Source organism: Arvicanthis niloticus, chromosome 1 (genome assembly GCF_011762505.2).
Source record: "Arvicanthis niloticus isolate mArvNil1 chromosome 1, mArvNil1.pat.X, whole genome shotgun sequence".
NCBI classification, from domain to species: domain Eukaryota; kingdom Metazoa; phylum Chordata; class Mammalia; order Rodentia; family Muridae; genus Arvicanthis; species Arvicanthis niloticus.
This window is the reverse complement of record NC_047658.1, coordinates 99,006,084-99,022,808: the sequence shown is the minus strand read 5'-3', so window position 1 is coordinate 99,022,808 and position 16,725 is coordinate 99,006,084. Positions and strand designations below refer to the sequence as shown.

At 45.1% G+C, this 16,725-nt stretch overlaps 1 protein-coding gene across 1 annotated transcript in view; it reads left to right on the top strand.

Annotated features, from left to right (window-relative positions):
- Positions 1 to 16,725, top strand: part of Cpxm2 (carboxypeptidase X, M14 family member 2) — a 110,265-nt gene that overhangs the window by 24,000 nt on the left and 69,540 nt on the right. The window contains exon 3 of the mRNA XM_034523459.2: positions 1,953 to 2,062. Within this exon, the coding sequence (XP_034379350.1) occupies positions 1,953 to 2,062 (110 nt within the window). The remainder of the gene's footprint in view (positions 1 to 1,952; positions 2,063 to 16,725) is intronic.

Genomic DNA, 16,725 nt, shown 5'->3' with positions numbered 1-16,725 from the left:
TCAGATCCTGGTAGGCAGGATGGTGAAGTACTCACTTAACCCTTGGTGTCAAAGACATGCCACTCACATGAGTCCCTCTGCCCTCCAGACCTGGAAGGTGGAAGGGCTAAACCTTCTGAAGCAGAGTATTCATTGTAACTGTTGACCCTGAGTGGGGCCTATGGTGGTTTGAATATGCTTGGCCCAGAGAGTGGCATGATTAGAAGGTGTGACCTTGTTGGAGGAAGTGTGTCATTGTCAGGGTATGCTTTGAGACCCTCCTCCTAGCTGCCTGCGGACAGTCTTCTCCTGTTTGCCTTTGGGACAAGATGTAGAACTATCAGCTCCTCCAGTGCCAAGCCTGCCTAGATGCTGCCATGCTTCCTGCCTTGATAATAATGGACTGAACTTCTGAACCTATAAACCAGCCCCAATTAAATGTTGTTCTTTATAAGAGTTGCCTTGGTCACGGTATTTGTTCACAGCAGTAAAACCCAAACTAAGACGGTGCCCTTAGGAAGTTAGGGGTCTGGCTTTACAGATCCCCCCTTCCTGTTTAACCTCTTCTCAGCTCACTGAAAGGGCCTGGCCTTAGTCACATGCCCCTTGCCTTCTTACAGCCCACTCTCCATTCACTGTGTGGCCTCTGATCATATCTCTCTTTTCTGTACACTGCTCTCACTTACTTCACAGTCCTTTACCAGTGCTCTGTCAGCACATGGCTCACTGGCCCCCTGCTACAAGACCCTTTCCCCGAAGCCATGGACCAACTGGTCACTGGAAGTTGACCTGTCTTCCTACGCTGTGTCAGTGAAATAGCAGGACTCATCTGCTTATGCTCCCCACTATGGTGGGAGCTAGGAAGACAGCTAACACCAGTTTTCAACCCAGGAGACCCCCCCCCCAGAGGGTGGCATCAGGCCCCAGAATGCACAGTGTCCTTTACTAGCTAGAGCTGAGCCTCTGGAGGCTAGATCCATTCCAGAGCTCTGCTGGCAGCTGGCACCTCTTGGTGGATTGCCTCAGATCTCAAAGTGCTAGTTTCCACTTTTGAGAGGTTAAGGGAGGACTACGTGGTGACTTGGTTCCTGCCGAATCTGAACTTGTCTGTCTGTGGTGCGTGAGCGAACCTTCTCATACAGGTACCCAAAGAGTCCCTATCACCTTACTAGATCCCTCCAACCCAAGGCCTTTTGCTGAGTCTGCAGACTTATCCCCAGTGTGCCCTCAATTCCAGGGCACTTCCATGTCCTCAGTGACAGTGTCGCCTGATGTTTGAAGTTGTCTGGTATTTCTGGTGGAAATAGACTTGATTCACATTTACTTGAAGGTTGTTTTTCTTCTCCAAATCAAATGGCAAGTCAGTGGATGAGAGAGTAGTAGCCCGGCCTGGGAGACCTGGGGTCCAGGCCTGGCTGCCATCAATGCTGTCATGAGTAGGGATGATGGTCTAGACTTAGTCAGTCACAGGCTGGCATGAATTCCGGGGTCAAGCTGTGCTCAGGAGCTGTTCGAACGGCTATACAATCTGCCAAGAAAGAAGACAATAGATGGTTTCTATTCATGTTGCTCTACTCATTGCCATGCACACCAGAGGCCAGAGCTGCTGAAGCAAAATCAACAAGTCCCGATTAATTTACAGCGCTCAAGCACGGGATTGTTAGATTTCTACCCAGTGCCATTCTCTGACTGAGGGGCCTTAATTGCTAATGGCATCAAAAGGCAGCAAGGCCAGCAGCAGAGAAGATATCTGAGAGCCCAAATATTCAGAAAGCAAATACAAGTGACAGAGAACCAGGGAGCCATTCATGGTTACACTGATTTAATTCTGTCTGAAGCATGGGGCATGCCAGGGCAATGAGCCATGCTGGTGGCTTGGGAGCTCATTGGGGGAAGAAAGCACATGGCTGCTTTCTGAAAAGTAGACATTCATTTCCTTTGTCTTTGTTTCTAACAAGCCCTATTCTTCCCAGGTTGCCCACCTCTTGGTCTGGAAACATTAAAAATCACAGACTTCCAGCTGCATGCCTCCACAGCAAAGCGTTATGGCCTGGGAGCCCATCGTGGGAGACTCAACATCCAGGTACTAGTCTCTCAGATGCATTCTGGTCACAGACACAGGGAGGGTTCCCCCTGAGCCTGGGTTGGTGAATGCATGGCATGTGAAGGGTGTTAGCTAGTTCTCAAGGTGAGGGTGCACTGCAGAAAAGGCCTATGTGCAGAGGATGGGACATCTCCAGACAGAAAGCAGGACCAAATGAGATAAGGACTTGCCTTTGGGTGCCCTCTGTCTCGAAATGGCAAGAGCAGAATGAAGAATACTAACAGGCATGGGCATGGCCGAGATGTCCATCACGCAGCAGGGAGGTGGGGTCATCATTCCTCTCCTCCTTGGTAATCACCTGGCCTACCTGCATCATCCAGGCAGTTCCATAGATCCTCACTGGCTCTCAGGGATGGGCAGATCATGTGTCCTTCTCTCTGCGGTTCTACTGTAATCTTGGTCCTTTGTTCTCTCTCTCTCTCTCTCTTTCTGCCTATCTCTCTCTCTGCTGAGCTTCCCCTGCACACCTCCACAAGCCATTTAATTTGTGACAACAGGACTTTCCTTGCCTGAAGGGATGTCTCTACAGCACTTACAGCAATAGCGATCCCACTGCGTCATGGGCTGGGCTCCCCCTCACTGCTGTAGGACTCAGCGTCTGTGACAATGCACAGGTGTTCTCTTACATTCAGGTGTGTGTAATGTTACACTTGGCTCAGTCCAGGTGTAGGCAGGACTGTATGTTGGAGGCTAGAGGGAAAGCCAGGCATATGGCAGCCTCCACTGGCTTTCAGCTGGTTCTTCTGTGAGGCCCCTTGCTGGGCTGGGCCTGTCTTCTGTGCAACCCTGGACATTCCTCTTCTGATTCCAGTGTTTTCTTTTAGGGAACTCTTCAATTGCCAGGTCTCCTAAAGCTGTTTGTAAAAGTGGTAGCTGCTAAGAAAGAAACATTTGGATAGGGCAATGAGAAAGTGGGTGTGTGGGGGTGGGGGGGACGACACTATAATAAACAAAGCCCTCTTGTGTGCTTTAAGAAGAGAAAGGTGAACTCACAGTAATTAACCAGAGGAGACCACTACTGGTCATCAGAGAGTCCTAGGTCCCCAAGGATGAACTCCAGACCTTTGAGGGAGCAGCTGTAACTGTTGTTGGTGCAGTAGTTACTTTCCTTTTTGCTGGGAGTTTATCTGCTCAGGGTTCAAGGGTACACTCCATCACGGCGAGAAAAGTATGGAGATAGGAGCTTGAGGCAGCTGGTAACAACCTGTCCACCACCAGGAAGCAGAGAGCTGAATGCTGGAGCTCAGTTCTCTTTCTGATTTTTATTCTGTCCAGAATGCACACCACAGAACAGTGCTGTCGGCATTTAGGGTGGATCTTCCCACCACAGTTCACCCAATCCTTCACAGGCATGCCCAGAGGTCGGTTCCTAGATTCTAGATCCCATCAAAGTGTCAATCAAATTAGCTGTCATACTTTTGTTTCTTAGGAGCCCAGTTCTTGAGCATGAGTCCCACAGGAGGAGGACCTAGTCTTCTGCTTGTGAACGCTTTAGAGTCCAGAAACACACACACACACACACACACACACACACACACGATACATGAGAGGCACAGAGGATGTTACCAGAGACTTGGTGAAGTGTAGCTGATATGTAATCCTGTCTTGCCATCCCTGGGCCTTGCATCAAAAACACTGAGTGTCTTCCCCAGTCACCCTGTACCTTACATATATTTTTGTCCCCTCAGGGTCTTTACCTTCTGGTTTTTCTTCTACTTTGTCTTTCCTGCATAGAAGATGTAGCCTAGAGAACAGCCAGGATCCCCTCCAAAAATACCTGGGCAGAGGCCCACTCTGCCGACTGTGGTGAGGATAGGGAAAGGAGGGGGTTGGAAATCACATAAGTGCTGTTTGTCTCCATAGGGATTTTTTTTTTTTTCCTGAGGTGGTAAATTGTTTACCCTGGAGCCTTCTTCTGAGGAAATCTCTAGAACTAATGTTACAGAGCAGAGTTGCTGTTCTAACACTTAAAGGAGAAGATGTTTATTTTGATCCACTGTTTAGAACATGCAGTCATCATGATATGGGGAAGGTGTTCAGCTGGAGTAACTTGGTTGTTGGTCCATGGCAATGGGTGCTTGGGCATGCCTTTTCACATCTTGGTGGATCCAGAAGTAAGAGCAGGACTGGAAACTAGGTTGGCCGAGAGCCCTCAAAGGCTTCCGTAATTCCCTTTCCAGTAGCACCAGCTGGAGATAAAGTATTCAAATGCATGAACTTACAGGGGACAATTTACAGTCAGACCATGATGCAACCTCTTTTTGGGGTAGACCAGAGAGGGTAGATCATGGCTCATGGCACATAATCATGTATTATATGTGTGTGTTGTGTGTATATATATATATGTGTGTGTGTGTGTGTGTGTGTGTGTCCATATATACACACATACATATATATACACATACATACATATATATGTATGTATGTGTATATATGTGTAGGGGTACATATATATGTGTGTGTGTGTATGTATGTAGGGGTACCTATGCACATGTGTATGAAGGCCAGAAGTCAACACTGAGTGTCTTCTTCAGTCACCCTGTACCGTACATATATTTTTTGAGATGTGGTATTTTACTGAACTTAGAGCTCATGGATTGGAAATTCTGGCTGGCCGGCAAGGCCCCAAGATTTCCCCCCCGCCTTCCTACCTTCCCAGCACTTAAAAAATGTGGTAGTAGGGATCACTTGTGTCTTCATGCTTATGTGGTAAGTACTGAGCTAGCTTCCTAATCCATGTATGTGTGGGCTTTGATAAGGTCTGTACAAGCAACTCGCTGGCTAGGTCAGGGCGATCCTTTCAGCTCCTACCTTCTGGAGCTAGCACCACAGGCATCACGATTTGACAGATCCAGGTGCACAATTGAAGCCCGTGCTCTAAGAATACATCACCCCACACACGACAATTAGAACCATGATTTAAAAATAACCACATCTTGTCTCACATATGAGTATTTTGTAGGCGTGTCAAGCTAATGGGATTTTAAGTGTGAGAACCACCAAAGTATCAGAATTAGAAGTTGTATTTCAGTCCATCTTCTCTTGTATCAGGATTTGAGCAAGTTTAGTCTAGTCCTTCCCTGGCCCAAGTCTCTACACACACAGGTACACACAGGCCCACCATCTGGACCACAGTACATGTAGCTTACAGACTGTGATACTCGAATTGGCTGTGGGGCTGTAGACAGGATGCCCATCTTAGAGGGAAGAAGATGTCATTGCAGGAAAGTCCCAACTCTGTGGGGTCACAGTGTGGTGGTGACTACAGGGGATAAAAGTGAAGCATTACCTCTGGTGATTCTCAGATGCCTCATCTATACTCCTCAGAATCCATGTGCTCTCTTGTGGAGGGCTGTCTGCTCTAGCCTAGTTCAGAAATAGCATGAGGAAATGCCCTGTTCACTCACTGTATTCAAGATATTCCGGTCCCCGGCAGAGGAAGAACCGCATTGCCTCTGAGAGCTGTCAACACCTCACTCAATGCTTTTTATGCATTATTTAATTTAACACTAACAGTACAGACAAGTACCATTATGACTCTCTTGACTTATACTAAGCAAATACATAGAGCTTAGAGGAACACAGCTAAGAGAGAGGCAGCCCATGAATCTAAGCTGCTTGAAACCTCAAATGATTGCTCCTGATGATGCCATAAAGTTGTCTGAGCTGTTAGGGGTGGTCTAGGTGTGACCTCTGCAGGCAGAGGCATTCAGGACCTCCCTTTCATCCCTGCTTTGCGCTGACGTTCTTGCAGCCTAACATGTCCTTATTTCCAGAGTGTTCCCTGGACAAATTTGCTGGAAGGTACAGGAGTGAGGTCACTATGGAGTGAAATCACTTGGTATGGACACAGTTTTGCTTTACATTTGATTTATGTTTTCCTTCATTGACATCCATGGGGAATTGCTTCAAGTGACTAAAGGCCATGGCAGACCCAAGTTCTTCATAGATTTTTTTTTTTTTTTTTTTTTTACATAACATCCCACAGCCTCCCAAATATGTTAGACTAGCTCTACATTACTCTTAGTTCTGAATTCAATGTATGTAAGTATGACATTATACTCAGGGAGTAATGACACCCACTCAGCGTAGTCACAGAGTGTGTTTGAATGCCTCGGCTCTGTGGCTCTTGCGATGCACAGATGGGGAACAATGAGTCTGAGGACTGATTAGGTACTGATGGTTTGATGGACTGTATAACTGCACGTGATGGGAGCATCCTCTGTAGGGGGATACAGAGGCTGCAACAGTATGGTCCCTTGTTTCCTATTCCTTTGGTTGAGAGTAGGCACATCTTCATTTTTGCTCACTTCCTTTATGAGTTTTCTCCTTGCCTCCAGAAATCAGCATCACCCCAGACCTTCCATTATATATCCATAAGTGATTCTTTTAAAAGATCAAACCTACAGTTGTACTGTGTGTGTGTGTGTGTGTGTGTGTGTGTGTGTGTGTGTGTGTGTCTGTGCACGGACACATGCTGTGTGGAAGCTAGAGGTTAACCTTGTTCTTCAGGTGCTATTTATCTTTTGGACACAAGGTCTCTCACTAGCCTGGAACCCAGTGGTTTGGCCAGGTTGACCAGTCAGCTCTCCCCAGAGATTCCACTAGTTTCCTCTCTCCCAGTGCTGGGGTTACAAACATGTACCCAGCTTTTCTATGAGTTATGTGTGCTCAATGAGCCCTTTATCAGCTGAGCTGTCTCTCTAGCCCTATGCCAATGGTCTACAGCAAGTTGCATGTCTCTGCTAATATTTAACTGCTAATATTTTTCATTGTTTTCAGTCTTGTGATTACAGACATCAATGCCAATATACACACACACTTTTCACTTCAAGGGGGAGAGGGAAGGAGGGGGAAGGAAAGGAGAGAGAGAGAGAGAGAGAGAGAGAGAGAGAGAGAAAGAGAGAGAGAGAGAGAGAGAATGAATGAATGAATATGTGTGTGTTCTGGAGCCAAATGTGAGTGACAATGGCTACAGAACAGGGATTCAAGTTCTTCCCAATGCTATGTCCCAATATAACAAATTTCATGAAGTTTTTATAGTAACAGAACAAAGGAATAAATGAATGGACTTTTGCAATACATCACTGGGAACCTCAGCTAGGTAGGTTACAGCAAAGCTGGGAAAGCCCTGCTACAGCCTCAGATACTGTCTGATGGTATCCTTAGCCTTTGACTTGGCAAAGGGATTTACATCATAGTTGTAAGTATGTTAGGTCAAACACAGAGGTGGGCAGTAAGTTGCTGTTAAGGGCGCTAAAGAAAGCTCAAGATCGTTTGACCTGAAACATTCCAGCTCTTCACAATCACTGGAAATTTGAATCAGTTAATCAATCTTGCAGAATCTTTAACATAATTATGGCTTTTGTTCTGGAAACTTCTGTTTTGTTCACAGAGAGTTGCACAGACTTTTGGAATGGTGTCACTGGAATGGGATTTTCCCCAGGAACTTGGGTTTTTTCAGCACACGAGTTTGCAAACAGTGAGCTTTCACTGGGGTGCTCCTGTTGCAGGAACAACTGTACCATTTAAGCAGAAGCTTGGAAGCATCCCTGTGGCCCAACTGAAGACTCCTTGGTGGGGGGTTGGGGGGAGGATGTAAACTTTTTTCTGTGAATTTTATAAGTTTAATGAATTTATAAGTTTAATGAAGAAACAGGGCTTTGTCTTGAATCAGTACATAGGAACCAGATTTTTTTAAAATGTGAAAAAAAGAAGCAGTGATCAGTCTGGGGGAAGTTTGGTCTCTCATAGTGTCACATTGTGCCTCTAGGACATCCAGGACTTTCCACTGACTTCCCAGGAGCCACTGGTCTCCTTTGCTCCAGAAGAGGCCCTGATTGCCTAGAAATGAGCAGTGCAGTCTCAACAAGACCCTGTGAACCAGTCTCTAAAATATGCTCTCACTCTTTGCCTGGGGTCAGTCTTAGGAGTAACCTCATGTTGCAAGGTTTCTTTTCCTGGGAGATGTAAACACTGTGTGCCCCTTCTTCTTGAGGTCTCAGTAACCAAAGGATGGTTCCACCTAAATTTACCCTGGGGAACCAATGATTTTATTGGGCTTACTTACATAACATGGGCCTCAGAGTTTGTTTTGATCAACTTGGCACAAACCTAGACATGCCTGAGAGCTGAGGGATTGCTTCCATCACATTTACCTGTGGGCATTTTTTTTTTTTTTTTTTGATTGCTGATTGATGTGTAAGGGTTTAGCTCACTGTAGGCAGTGCCATCCCTGGGCAGGTGGGCCTGAGCTGTGTAAGAAAGGCTGCTGAGAGAGCCAGGGGAAGCAAGCTAATAAGTAGCAATCCTCTGCTGGTTTCTACTTCAAGCTCCTGCCTTAGCTTCCCTCGACAAAAATGTATTGTAATGTTTTATCACAGCAGCAAAAAGGAAATAAGGACAGTAGGTGACAGGATACATTAAGGAGTGTCGGCGACCCCAAAGAAACTGCACTACAAAAAGCCTTTCCCCCAGCAGGGATTATGGCTCCTTTACAGCCACAGAGGTTGTACAAGATCCTCCATTAACCTTCCCTGGCCTTTATAGCTTTATACCACTGAGGTCACCAGCAGTCAGGCTAGAAATGCATACAAATAGCCTTGGGAGTGGCTGGCATTCTTTGTTCTTCCTCTCACACCTCCCACCCTCCAACCATCTCCCAATTCTCCCAGAGAATGCCAACAATGTCCTGGCCTGATTTGAGATTGTCTCTTGCAAGCAAGCACAGCTACTCTGATGAAGATGTTGGCTCTTTTGCTTGGAGACACACACTGTGCAACACCTGGTGCTCAGGTGAGGCATTTAACAGTGGCTCACCAGTGACCTGGCCCATCCCCAAAGCATCCTTTGAAGTCTTTTAAGAGCTTTACTAGGGCTGGTAAACTGTGGTACCCCTGCCTAAGTGACTTGTCCCACTTGTTGGAGTGTCAGGTGTTTCTAGAGCAGGAGAGGCCCAAGCAGGTTAACACAATTGCCATTTCCAAGTGCTGCATTTCTGGCTCACCCTGTAGATGTTAAGAAGGACTGTCCCAGCCATGGCCTGTAGCCTATAGGCAGCCCAGGAGAGCTCTGAATGGGGGTCAACACAAAATCGTCAACTTATTTAAAAGACAAGATTTTCTTTTTTGCAATTTTGTTTGTAACTCAACTGCATGGCTCTTGGGTGTGGCCTTCGTAGATGACATTATCATATCACAGTGTCTTACATGTGGGACACAGGTTGGACACCTCTGGGCTTAATGTGTGGCTCAAGACAATTCTTCTTTGTCTAATATGTCTCAGAGAAGCCAAAAGGTTGGAGGTCCCTGCTTTTTTTTTTCTTTCTAAGATTTATTCATTTATTTTATGTATATGAGTACACTGTAGCTGTCTTCAGACACACCAGAAGAGGGCAACAGATCCCATTACAAATTGGTTATAAGCCACCATGTGGTTACTGTGAATTGAACTGAAGACCTTTGGAAGAGTAGTCTTAACCACTGAGCCATCTCTCTAGCCCCAGGAGGTCCCTGCTTTAAAGTCACAGTTAGCAAGTGCTGCCCTATGCATGTGAACAGAGGAAGGGAACATCTGAAAGCGTGTGGCTTGGACTTAGGACATCACCACAGCTCCTGCAATGGTAGGAAAGCTGGCCTCAGATCAGAGCTTCCATGGAAGGGGCAATGTTCTGAGGTCACAAGAAGAGCATAGTATGTCACAGTTACCGGCCCTCTACATTGTGATGGCTTAGTCAGAATTTGGCACATGGAGGCCTCTGTCGTGTCTGTCTCACACTGACCCTCGAGTGACCATTTACCCCTTTCATGTAGCAGAGTGCCTGCAGATGTTGAGACTCAGCATCAGTGCTACAGTATTGCTTTCAAGGTTCTCACAGAGCATCTTCAAGAAGATATTGGGGTCCCGTTATGGGATCTGATCTTTTTACTTGAAGTGATATGTGAGCTAAGGCACACAGTGTCTATGTATCCTGGCGTCAGGAAGTCAGGTGTAGATTACTGAACTGAGATTTTGTTGTATTTTTCAGTATTACATTCATTTATTTGTGGATGTGTGAGGCCAGAGACAACTTGCAGAGTTACTGCTCTCCTTCTACCATGTAGGTCCTGGGGATTGAAGTTGGGTCATCAGGCTTGATACTAAAGCACTTTCACTTTTACCTGCATCCCTCATACTAAGGCTCTACAGCTGCATAAGTTTTGGTGCCAATGCACACAGAGCCTCACCTCTCTTAGCTAGGAGACTATTTATTTATTTATTTATTTATTTATTTTGTGGAAGGAAGAACCTGGAGCTCTATTTCTCTGTAGTTTTCCTACTGTATGTCCCATGGCTGCCCATGACTGACCTTTGATCCTGAAGCTTGCCTGATTCTTTAGCTCTGACTCAGTTTCCTGGTGCTTAGCCTATGTTGGTTTCTGGTAATGAGCTGGCCATATGAAACTTACTTGTGACTCCACAAGCCTTCCTGGGAGCTGCTGTGTCCTGGGGGCTGCTGTGTTCTGGGGGCTGTTGAGGCAAAAATAACCCCAGGGAGGCTAATTTCTGAGTCAAGGCATGCCATCCCATCTGTTCCCATAAAGGGATTTTGTGTGTGTGTGTGTGTATCTGGCTTCAAGCAGCAGTCTGGGACATAGTGCTAGGTGCCAAAACACTGGAATTTGGGGAATTTGGATTTTCATGGTAATAACAGAACTGAATATTTTCAATGATGACTCCCTTGGAAAATTCAAATGAGTATTTATCATAATGACGGCCACACACTTCTTATTTTCTTCCAAAGCAATGTCTATTTTGGTTTGCCACTATAGCACACACCTGGGATTTCAGATCTGGGAGTCAGAAGGATCAGGAGTTCAAGACTGTCTTTGGCTACATAGTGAGTTCAAGGCTATCCTTCACTATATGGGAAAGGGAAGAAGAAAATAAACCAGAGGGGGCAGAACAAGAGGTCAGAGATGGGATGAGTGGTGAAAAGTACTTGCTGCTCCGGCAGACGACCAGGGTTTGATTCCCAGCACCCATGTCAGGCAGCTCACAACCACTTGTAACTCTAGTTCCAGGAGATCTGATACCCTCTCTGGCCTCTGAGGACATATGCACTCAGGCACACACATACACATAAAATCTTCAAACTTAAGTGGTAGCAGAAGCAACTTCCATTGTGAATTCAGGGGCTGCTAGAGGCTGACATGGGCCACAGAGGACCCTGTCTGAAGAAGAGGAGAAGAAGGAGGAAGAAGAAGAGAAAAAAGAGGGGGAAGAAAAGGAGGTAGAAGAGGAAAAAGGGGAAGAGGAAGAGAGAGCTAGTTTCCATTGTGAACACATTCTACAGCACAGTAGGGTGACCAAGGTCAGTGGCAATTAATTGAATATTTTAAAATAGCTTGTAGAAAGGGGTTTAAAATGTGTCTGATTAAAACAAATTTCCTGTGAGGTTTCAGACATGCCATTTGCTCGGATCCAATCTTCACACATTATATATTTCCATTGAGCTGTTATGCTCTATCTACCCCCATAGACACACACTGTTTATTGTGTCAATTAAAAGGGAAAGCCAAGGTATAAGCAGATGTAATGGATGGACTTAGACCAGGACAGAACAAGAGGAGAGGTAGGGAGAAATAGAAATAATGATTTTCTCACTGCCCAGAGGAGGGAGACCATAGGGACTTTCTAAACAGCATAGAGAATTAAGTAAGATACACATACACGAGCTTAAGTGCAAAAGAGGTAGGTCTTTGAAATGTATAGGAAAGATGAACTTCAACCAAACAAATGGGTCGAGAGCTGAAGGAACAGCAAAATCCAGAAGCAGGATGTCTAAGCCATGACAATGACTCACTGACAGAGCACTTGTCCACAGGCTAGATGCACCAAGCTCTCCTGCTGGCAGGACAGTTAAGGTATAGCCAGGAAGTAGATTTAGTCACAGGTTGTAGCTGGTTTAGCTATAAAATGGAATGAATTTTGTTTATTCCCCTAGGACCTTCCCTTCTGCGATGGACAGTCTATAGATTATTTAACAGGAGGAATGTGTAGCCATCCAACAGTCCTCTCCTAGGGACTCTATTTCAGTCCCGTTTTACAAACAGACTACGCTGGAAGGGATGAAGATAATCCTAAAGAGACCCTTGGACCCCTCCCTTGGGATGTCAAGACCATTGAGACAATAGATGAAAAGAAACTGGTCATTTTCCAGGAGAGTCAACCTGGGAGGACAAAAAGGCTGAAGCCTGACGCCAGCCAGAGGGGGAATTTGTCTCCCAGGAAGAGATCTCACAAAGTTATGACACCTTGTCAGACCCTCTTGAGGGAAAGGCTAGACCCTAGACAACCATGGGTTAATGATGGTTGAGACCACAGCTTGACCAAGACTGCTTAGTTATGCATAGCTCTTGCCCTATGTTTAAACCTGAAACATCATGTCAGCGCCCCAAAGATTGACATGAGGTGGTCACTGAAAACTGTGGTTAGCCTTATTTGTCAACTTGAAACAAACTGGAATCACCTGGAGGAGACTCTAAATGAGGGAGAGCTCACATAGGGTTGGCCAGCTATCTTGTGTCTGTGTTTGGTTTAATTAAGTTAATTAATGCGAGAAAGCCCAGCCTACTGTGGGTGGCGCCATTTCCTAGGCAGGGGTTCCTGAACTTTATAAGAGTGGAGAAATTGAATTGCTGGAAGTGATGTGACAAACTGTTGTAAAATTTCTGCCTTGACGTCCTTACAATGATGGACTGTAACTTGGAACTGTAAGCTGAAATAAATCCCTTCCTCTTGTAAGTTTCTTTTCATTAGGATATTTTTATCCCAGTAACAGAAATGAAACTAGGACAGTAGACCCCTTTATTGTCCTCCTTCCCCATGAGGCCACATGACACACCTTCCTCTGCTTTTCTATATGCTTTGTCTTTAGTCTGGTTATTGAGGGTGTCTGGGTGAGCCTATGTTGGACCATATATTGCTGCCAGGACCCAGGGTCTGATACTGATAATTCCAGTATTAAGACTGCTCTACTTGGAGATGGAGCAGACAGTGAAGTAGAGCGAGGGCTTGAGTTTGGGCCCTGTGGACCCTGAGGGCTGTTCACACATGCTGCTCCATGGGGCGCAAGGAGCCCACTCAGAGTGACGGCTGCTCTTTTTGAGAATCAAACTTATTTCACGCACATGCAACTATGACCAAAGCAGTTCTGTAATTTTAGTTTAATTGAGGGAGAAAAATGAACATTCTTTCATTGTTTTTTTTTTTTTTTTTTTCAGTGAACATCTTTCTTCATTTTTAAAAACAGTTCATGGTTATTTAATCAGGTTTCTTCTGCCATGTTTTCAGTTTCGTTCCCTGACTATTCACTGACTTCTTCAATTGCTTTTTAAAAGTGGCTTTAAAATCGCTGAGTACTTTTTTTCTTGCTGACTTTAGAGACCAGGGTTTGGACTACATGGGGTGTTTGGCTTATAGACATCTGAAAATATTTTGGTTTGTTTTTTTAAGGATTTATTTTTATATCTGTGTTACCGGGGTATGCCACGTGTGTGAAGATGAACCTCAGAAGCCAGAGAGGGCATTGGATTCCCCAGGAGATGGAGTTATAGGCAGGGGCAAGCCTCTAACAAGACTGGTGCTGGGAACTGATACTCAGCAAGAGCAACAAGTGCTCTTAACTGATGCACCGTCTCTCCAGCTCCGGGCATCTTATGCCACTTTATAGCTTCAGATTAACTACTCAGCTGCACTAATCAGAGGGCCCACTAATGCTTGCACCGCCCACCAGCAAAGATAGTATCTGGTTAAGAACCTGTAAGTCACCATTTCTTTTCATTTTTTTTTTCCCCTCTCGAAACTACTTTAAAATGAAGCTATCATTTCCCTCTGTTTTGTGTATAAGTAGCTCTGGGCTGTGTCTGCTGAATAGCAGCTGTAAGTCTATTATCTTAGAATTGCTAAATGGCTGCAGTCATACGGCTATGACTTTTTAATTTGCTTCCAGATGTTTCCGCACAGAGGTGGTTGAGGGTAGTGAGAGATGCAGCTCAGTGATTTCATTCCACAGAGTGGGTCGCTTTCAAAACCGCCACCAAGCAGAGCAGGTCACATAATGCCTGGCCTGAAGGAGGTGTTCTGCAGACTCCAGGAATGAAAGACAATGGAGCGGTTCCATTTTTCACACTCAACTTGTGTGTACCTTTAGTTTGCTTTAAAAAAAAAAAAAAAAAAAGAATGAATGTGTGTTTTTAAACATCATTTCCAGAAGCAAGATACAGAAGTCAATGTTGAGAGGGTGACTATCCTAATAGTGAAGCTGGCTTTTGTCAGCACATTCCACACTTTACCCCACCCCAGACTGCCAGGCACTGGGGACGGGCATTGGCTTTCAAATGCTTTTAATTGTTTCTTGGGGAATTTAAGTACTAATAATGTGTACATATTGATAAGTATTAGTTTAAAACTTTTGGCTGTACCTTTGGGTCCTGGCTATGGAAGATCCTTCCTTACTGTTTATAAGTATGGTCAACAATAATACCCTCTTCAATTCAATAATTCAATAAAAATGGTGTCACTATATATGTGTGTGTATACACACACACACACATACACACACACACACACACACACACACGCACACCATACACACAACACACACACATAGACGTGTGTGTGTGTGTGCTCACATGTGAAGGTCAGAGGACAACTTTTGGGAGTTGGTTCTCTCCTTTCACTATGGGTTGCAGGTATGAAACTCAGGACATCAAGGCAAGTATGCTTGCCTTTGGAGCCATCTTGCTGGCCCCAATGTGTCAATTTTTTAGTAGACCTATATTACATTTTTTTCTTTTAACAGCTGCTTAAATATTACTTCCTACTGAGCCAATAAATCTGATACTTCTGCGTCATGAAAGCTCATTTTATCTACCTTTTGACCTTTGTTTTCCTAGGTTTGCTTACATTATTGAAAAGGTCCCTCCTCTACCTAGTACCAGTCTCTGAGATGGCTTCAGCCTACTTTTCTATAAAGCTGAAGTTATGAGTGATTTCTAGCTAGCTTTTGCTTTCTGTGCTTCTTCTGTGAACGTCTTTTCAGGAGCCCTGGGTTGTTCACTGACTTATCTGTACAGCTACTCTCATGAAGCTCTGTCAGTCTGAGAATTCTCCTCTATGTTGGGAACCCAGAAGAGCCAGAACTTCCCTCTGTGGTCTAGAACTGAAGTCTTTCTCCTTCAGGACCCCATCACAGTGCCTAGAGCAAGGGGCTAATAACTCTTCTAACACAGCTCTCTGATGGGCAGTTGGTTTCAGCTCCTTTCTCCCAGACCTGTGATAGCATCCTAATTTTTTTCTAACTACACCCTCTAGTAATTTAATGGAAATGGTGCATGAGTAATAAAATTTGGGGGGGGAGATGATTGTGAGGATCAGAGACCCCCCCCTACACACACACACATAATAACAAGCATTGGAGATCCAAGATAGCAGGCCTGAGGCAGTTTATTTTACAAGGTTGAGTACCAACCCAGGTAGAGAGGCGAGTGTTCTGACTGAGTGCAGAGAACACTTTTATAATCCTGAATACGGGTCCCTCCCTCCTTTTCCTCACTGGCTGAGTCATGGTGGGGAGGGGCGGTTGCAATATTAATGTCACCTGCCATGTTGGCCTATTTCTCAACAAAGATCATACCTGGGTTTATCTATTTCACATCCTGTTTATGTTAAAGCCTTTAGGTGTATGACCTTGTCCATCTGCAGGCTGGTAGGTGTATGGCTAGACCTGACATTGGGGAAACTGGCTCTGTTAATAATCTTTTATGCAGGTGTTAATAGGGTCCCTAGCTTTTTGTCCATTTGTAATTGAACCTAAGCTTAAGACAGCCTTGTTTTGAAAAGTGGGTAATAATATTTTTATTTCTTACATGGATGAATATAAAAATGTGTTTATGATCCTATCATGATAGATAGACTGTTAGGCAGAGCCTAAAGTTCCAGAATGAGAAATCTTTGGGCCCTGGAATCTCACAGCTGGCCAAGGCTGAGAAGAATGGAGCTGACTGTCTTGCTCCTCTGGGTGCTGACCTTTCCTGAAATCTGTCACACTCTTCTTCCTAGCCTTTGGGTCCACATATTCTCTCCATTTTTTGTAAATGCTGCTGCTGAGAATTCTGGCAGCATCTTTCTTCATTCTTCATTCTATGCTTTTGTTTGTGTGTGCGTACCTGTGTGTGTATGCCTGTGTATGCATGCATATATGTGTGCATGCATGTGGAAGCCAGAGGTTAATGTCAGATGTCTTCCTCAGGTGCTTTACACCTTGTTTTCTGAGTCTGTCTGTCTGTCTGTCTGTCTGTCTGTCTATCTGTCTCTCTCTCTCTCTCTCTCTGTCTCTCTCTCTCTGTGTCTCTGTCTCTCTCTCTTTCTCTGTCTCTCTCTCTCTCTCTGAACCTGCCTGGAGCTTGCTAATTCAATCACACTGGCTGGCCCAAGAGCCCCAGGGTTCCACCTGTCCCACCACCCCAGAGCCATGCCTAGCTTTTTATGTAGAGTTCTGTCACTCGAAGCCAGGTCACAGTGCTTGCCTGATAAGTACTTTATTCACTGATCCATCTCCCGGCCATTCTTCTCATTGTCTTTTATGCATTTGTTTCCTG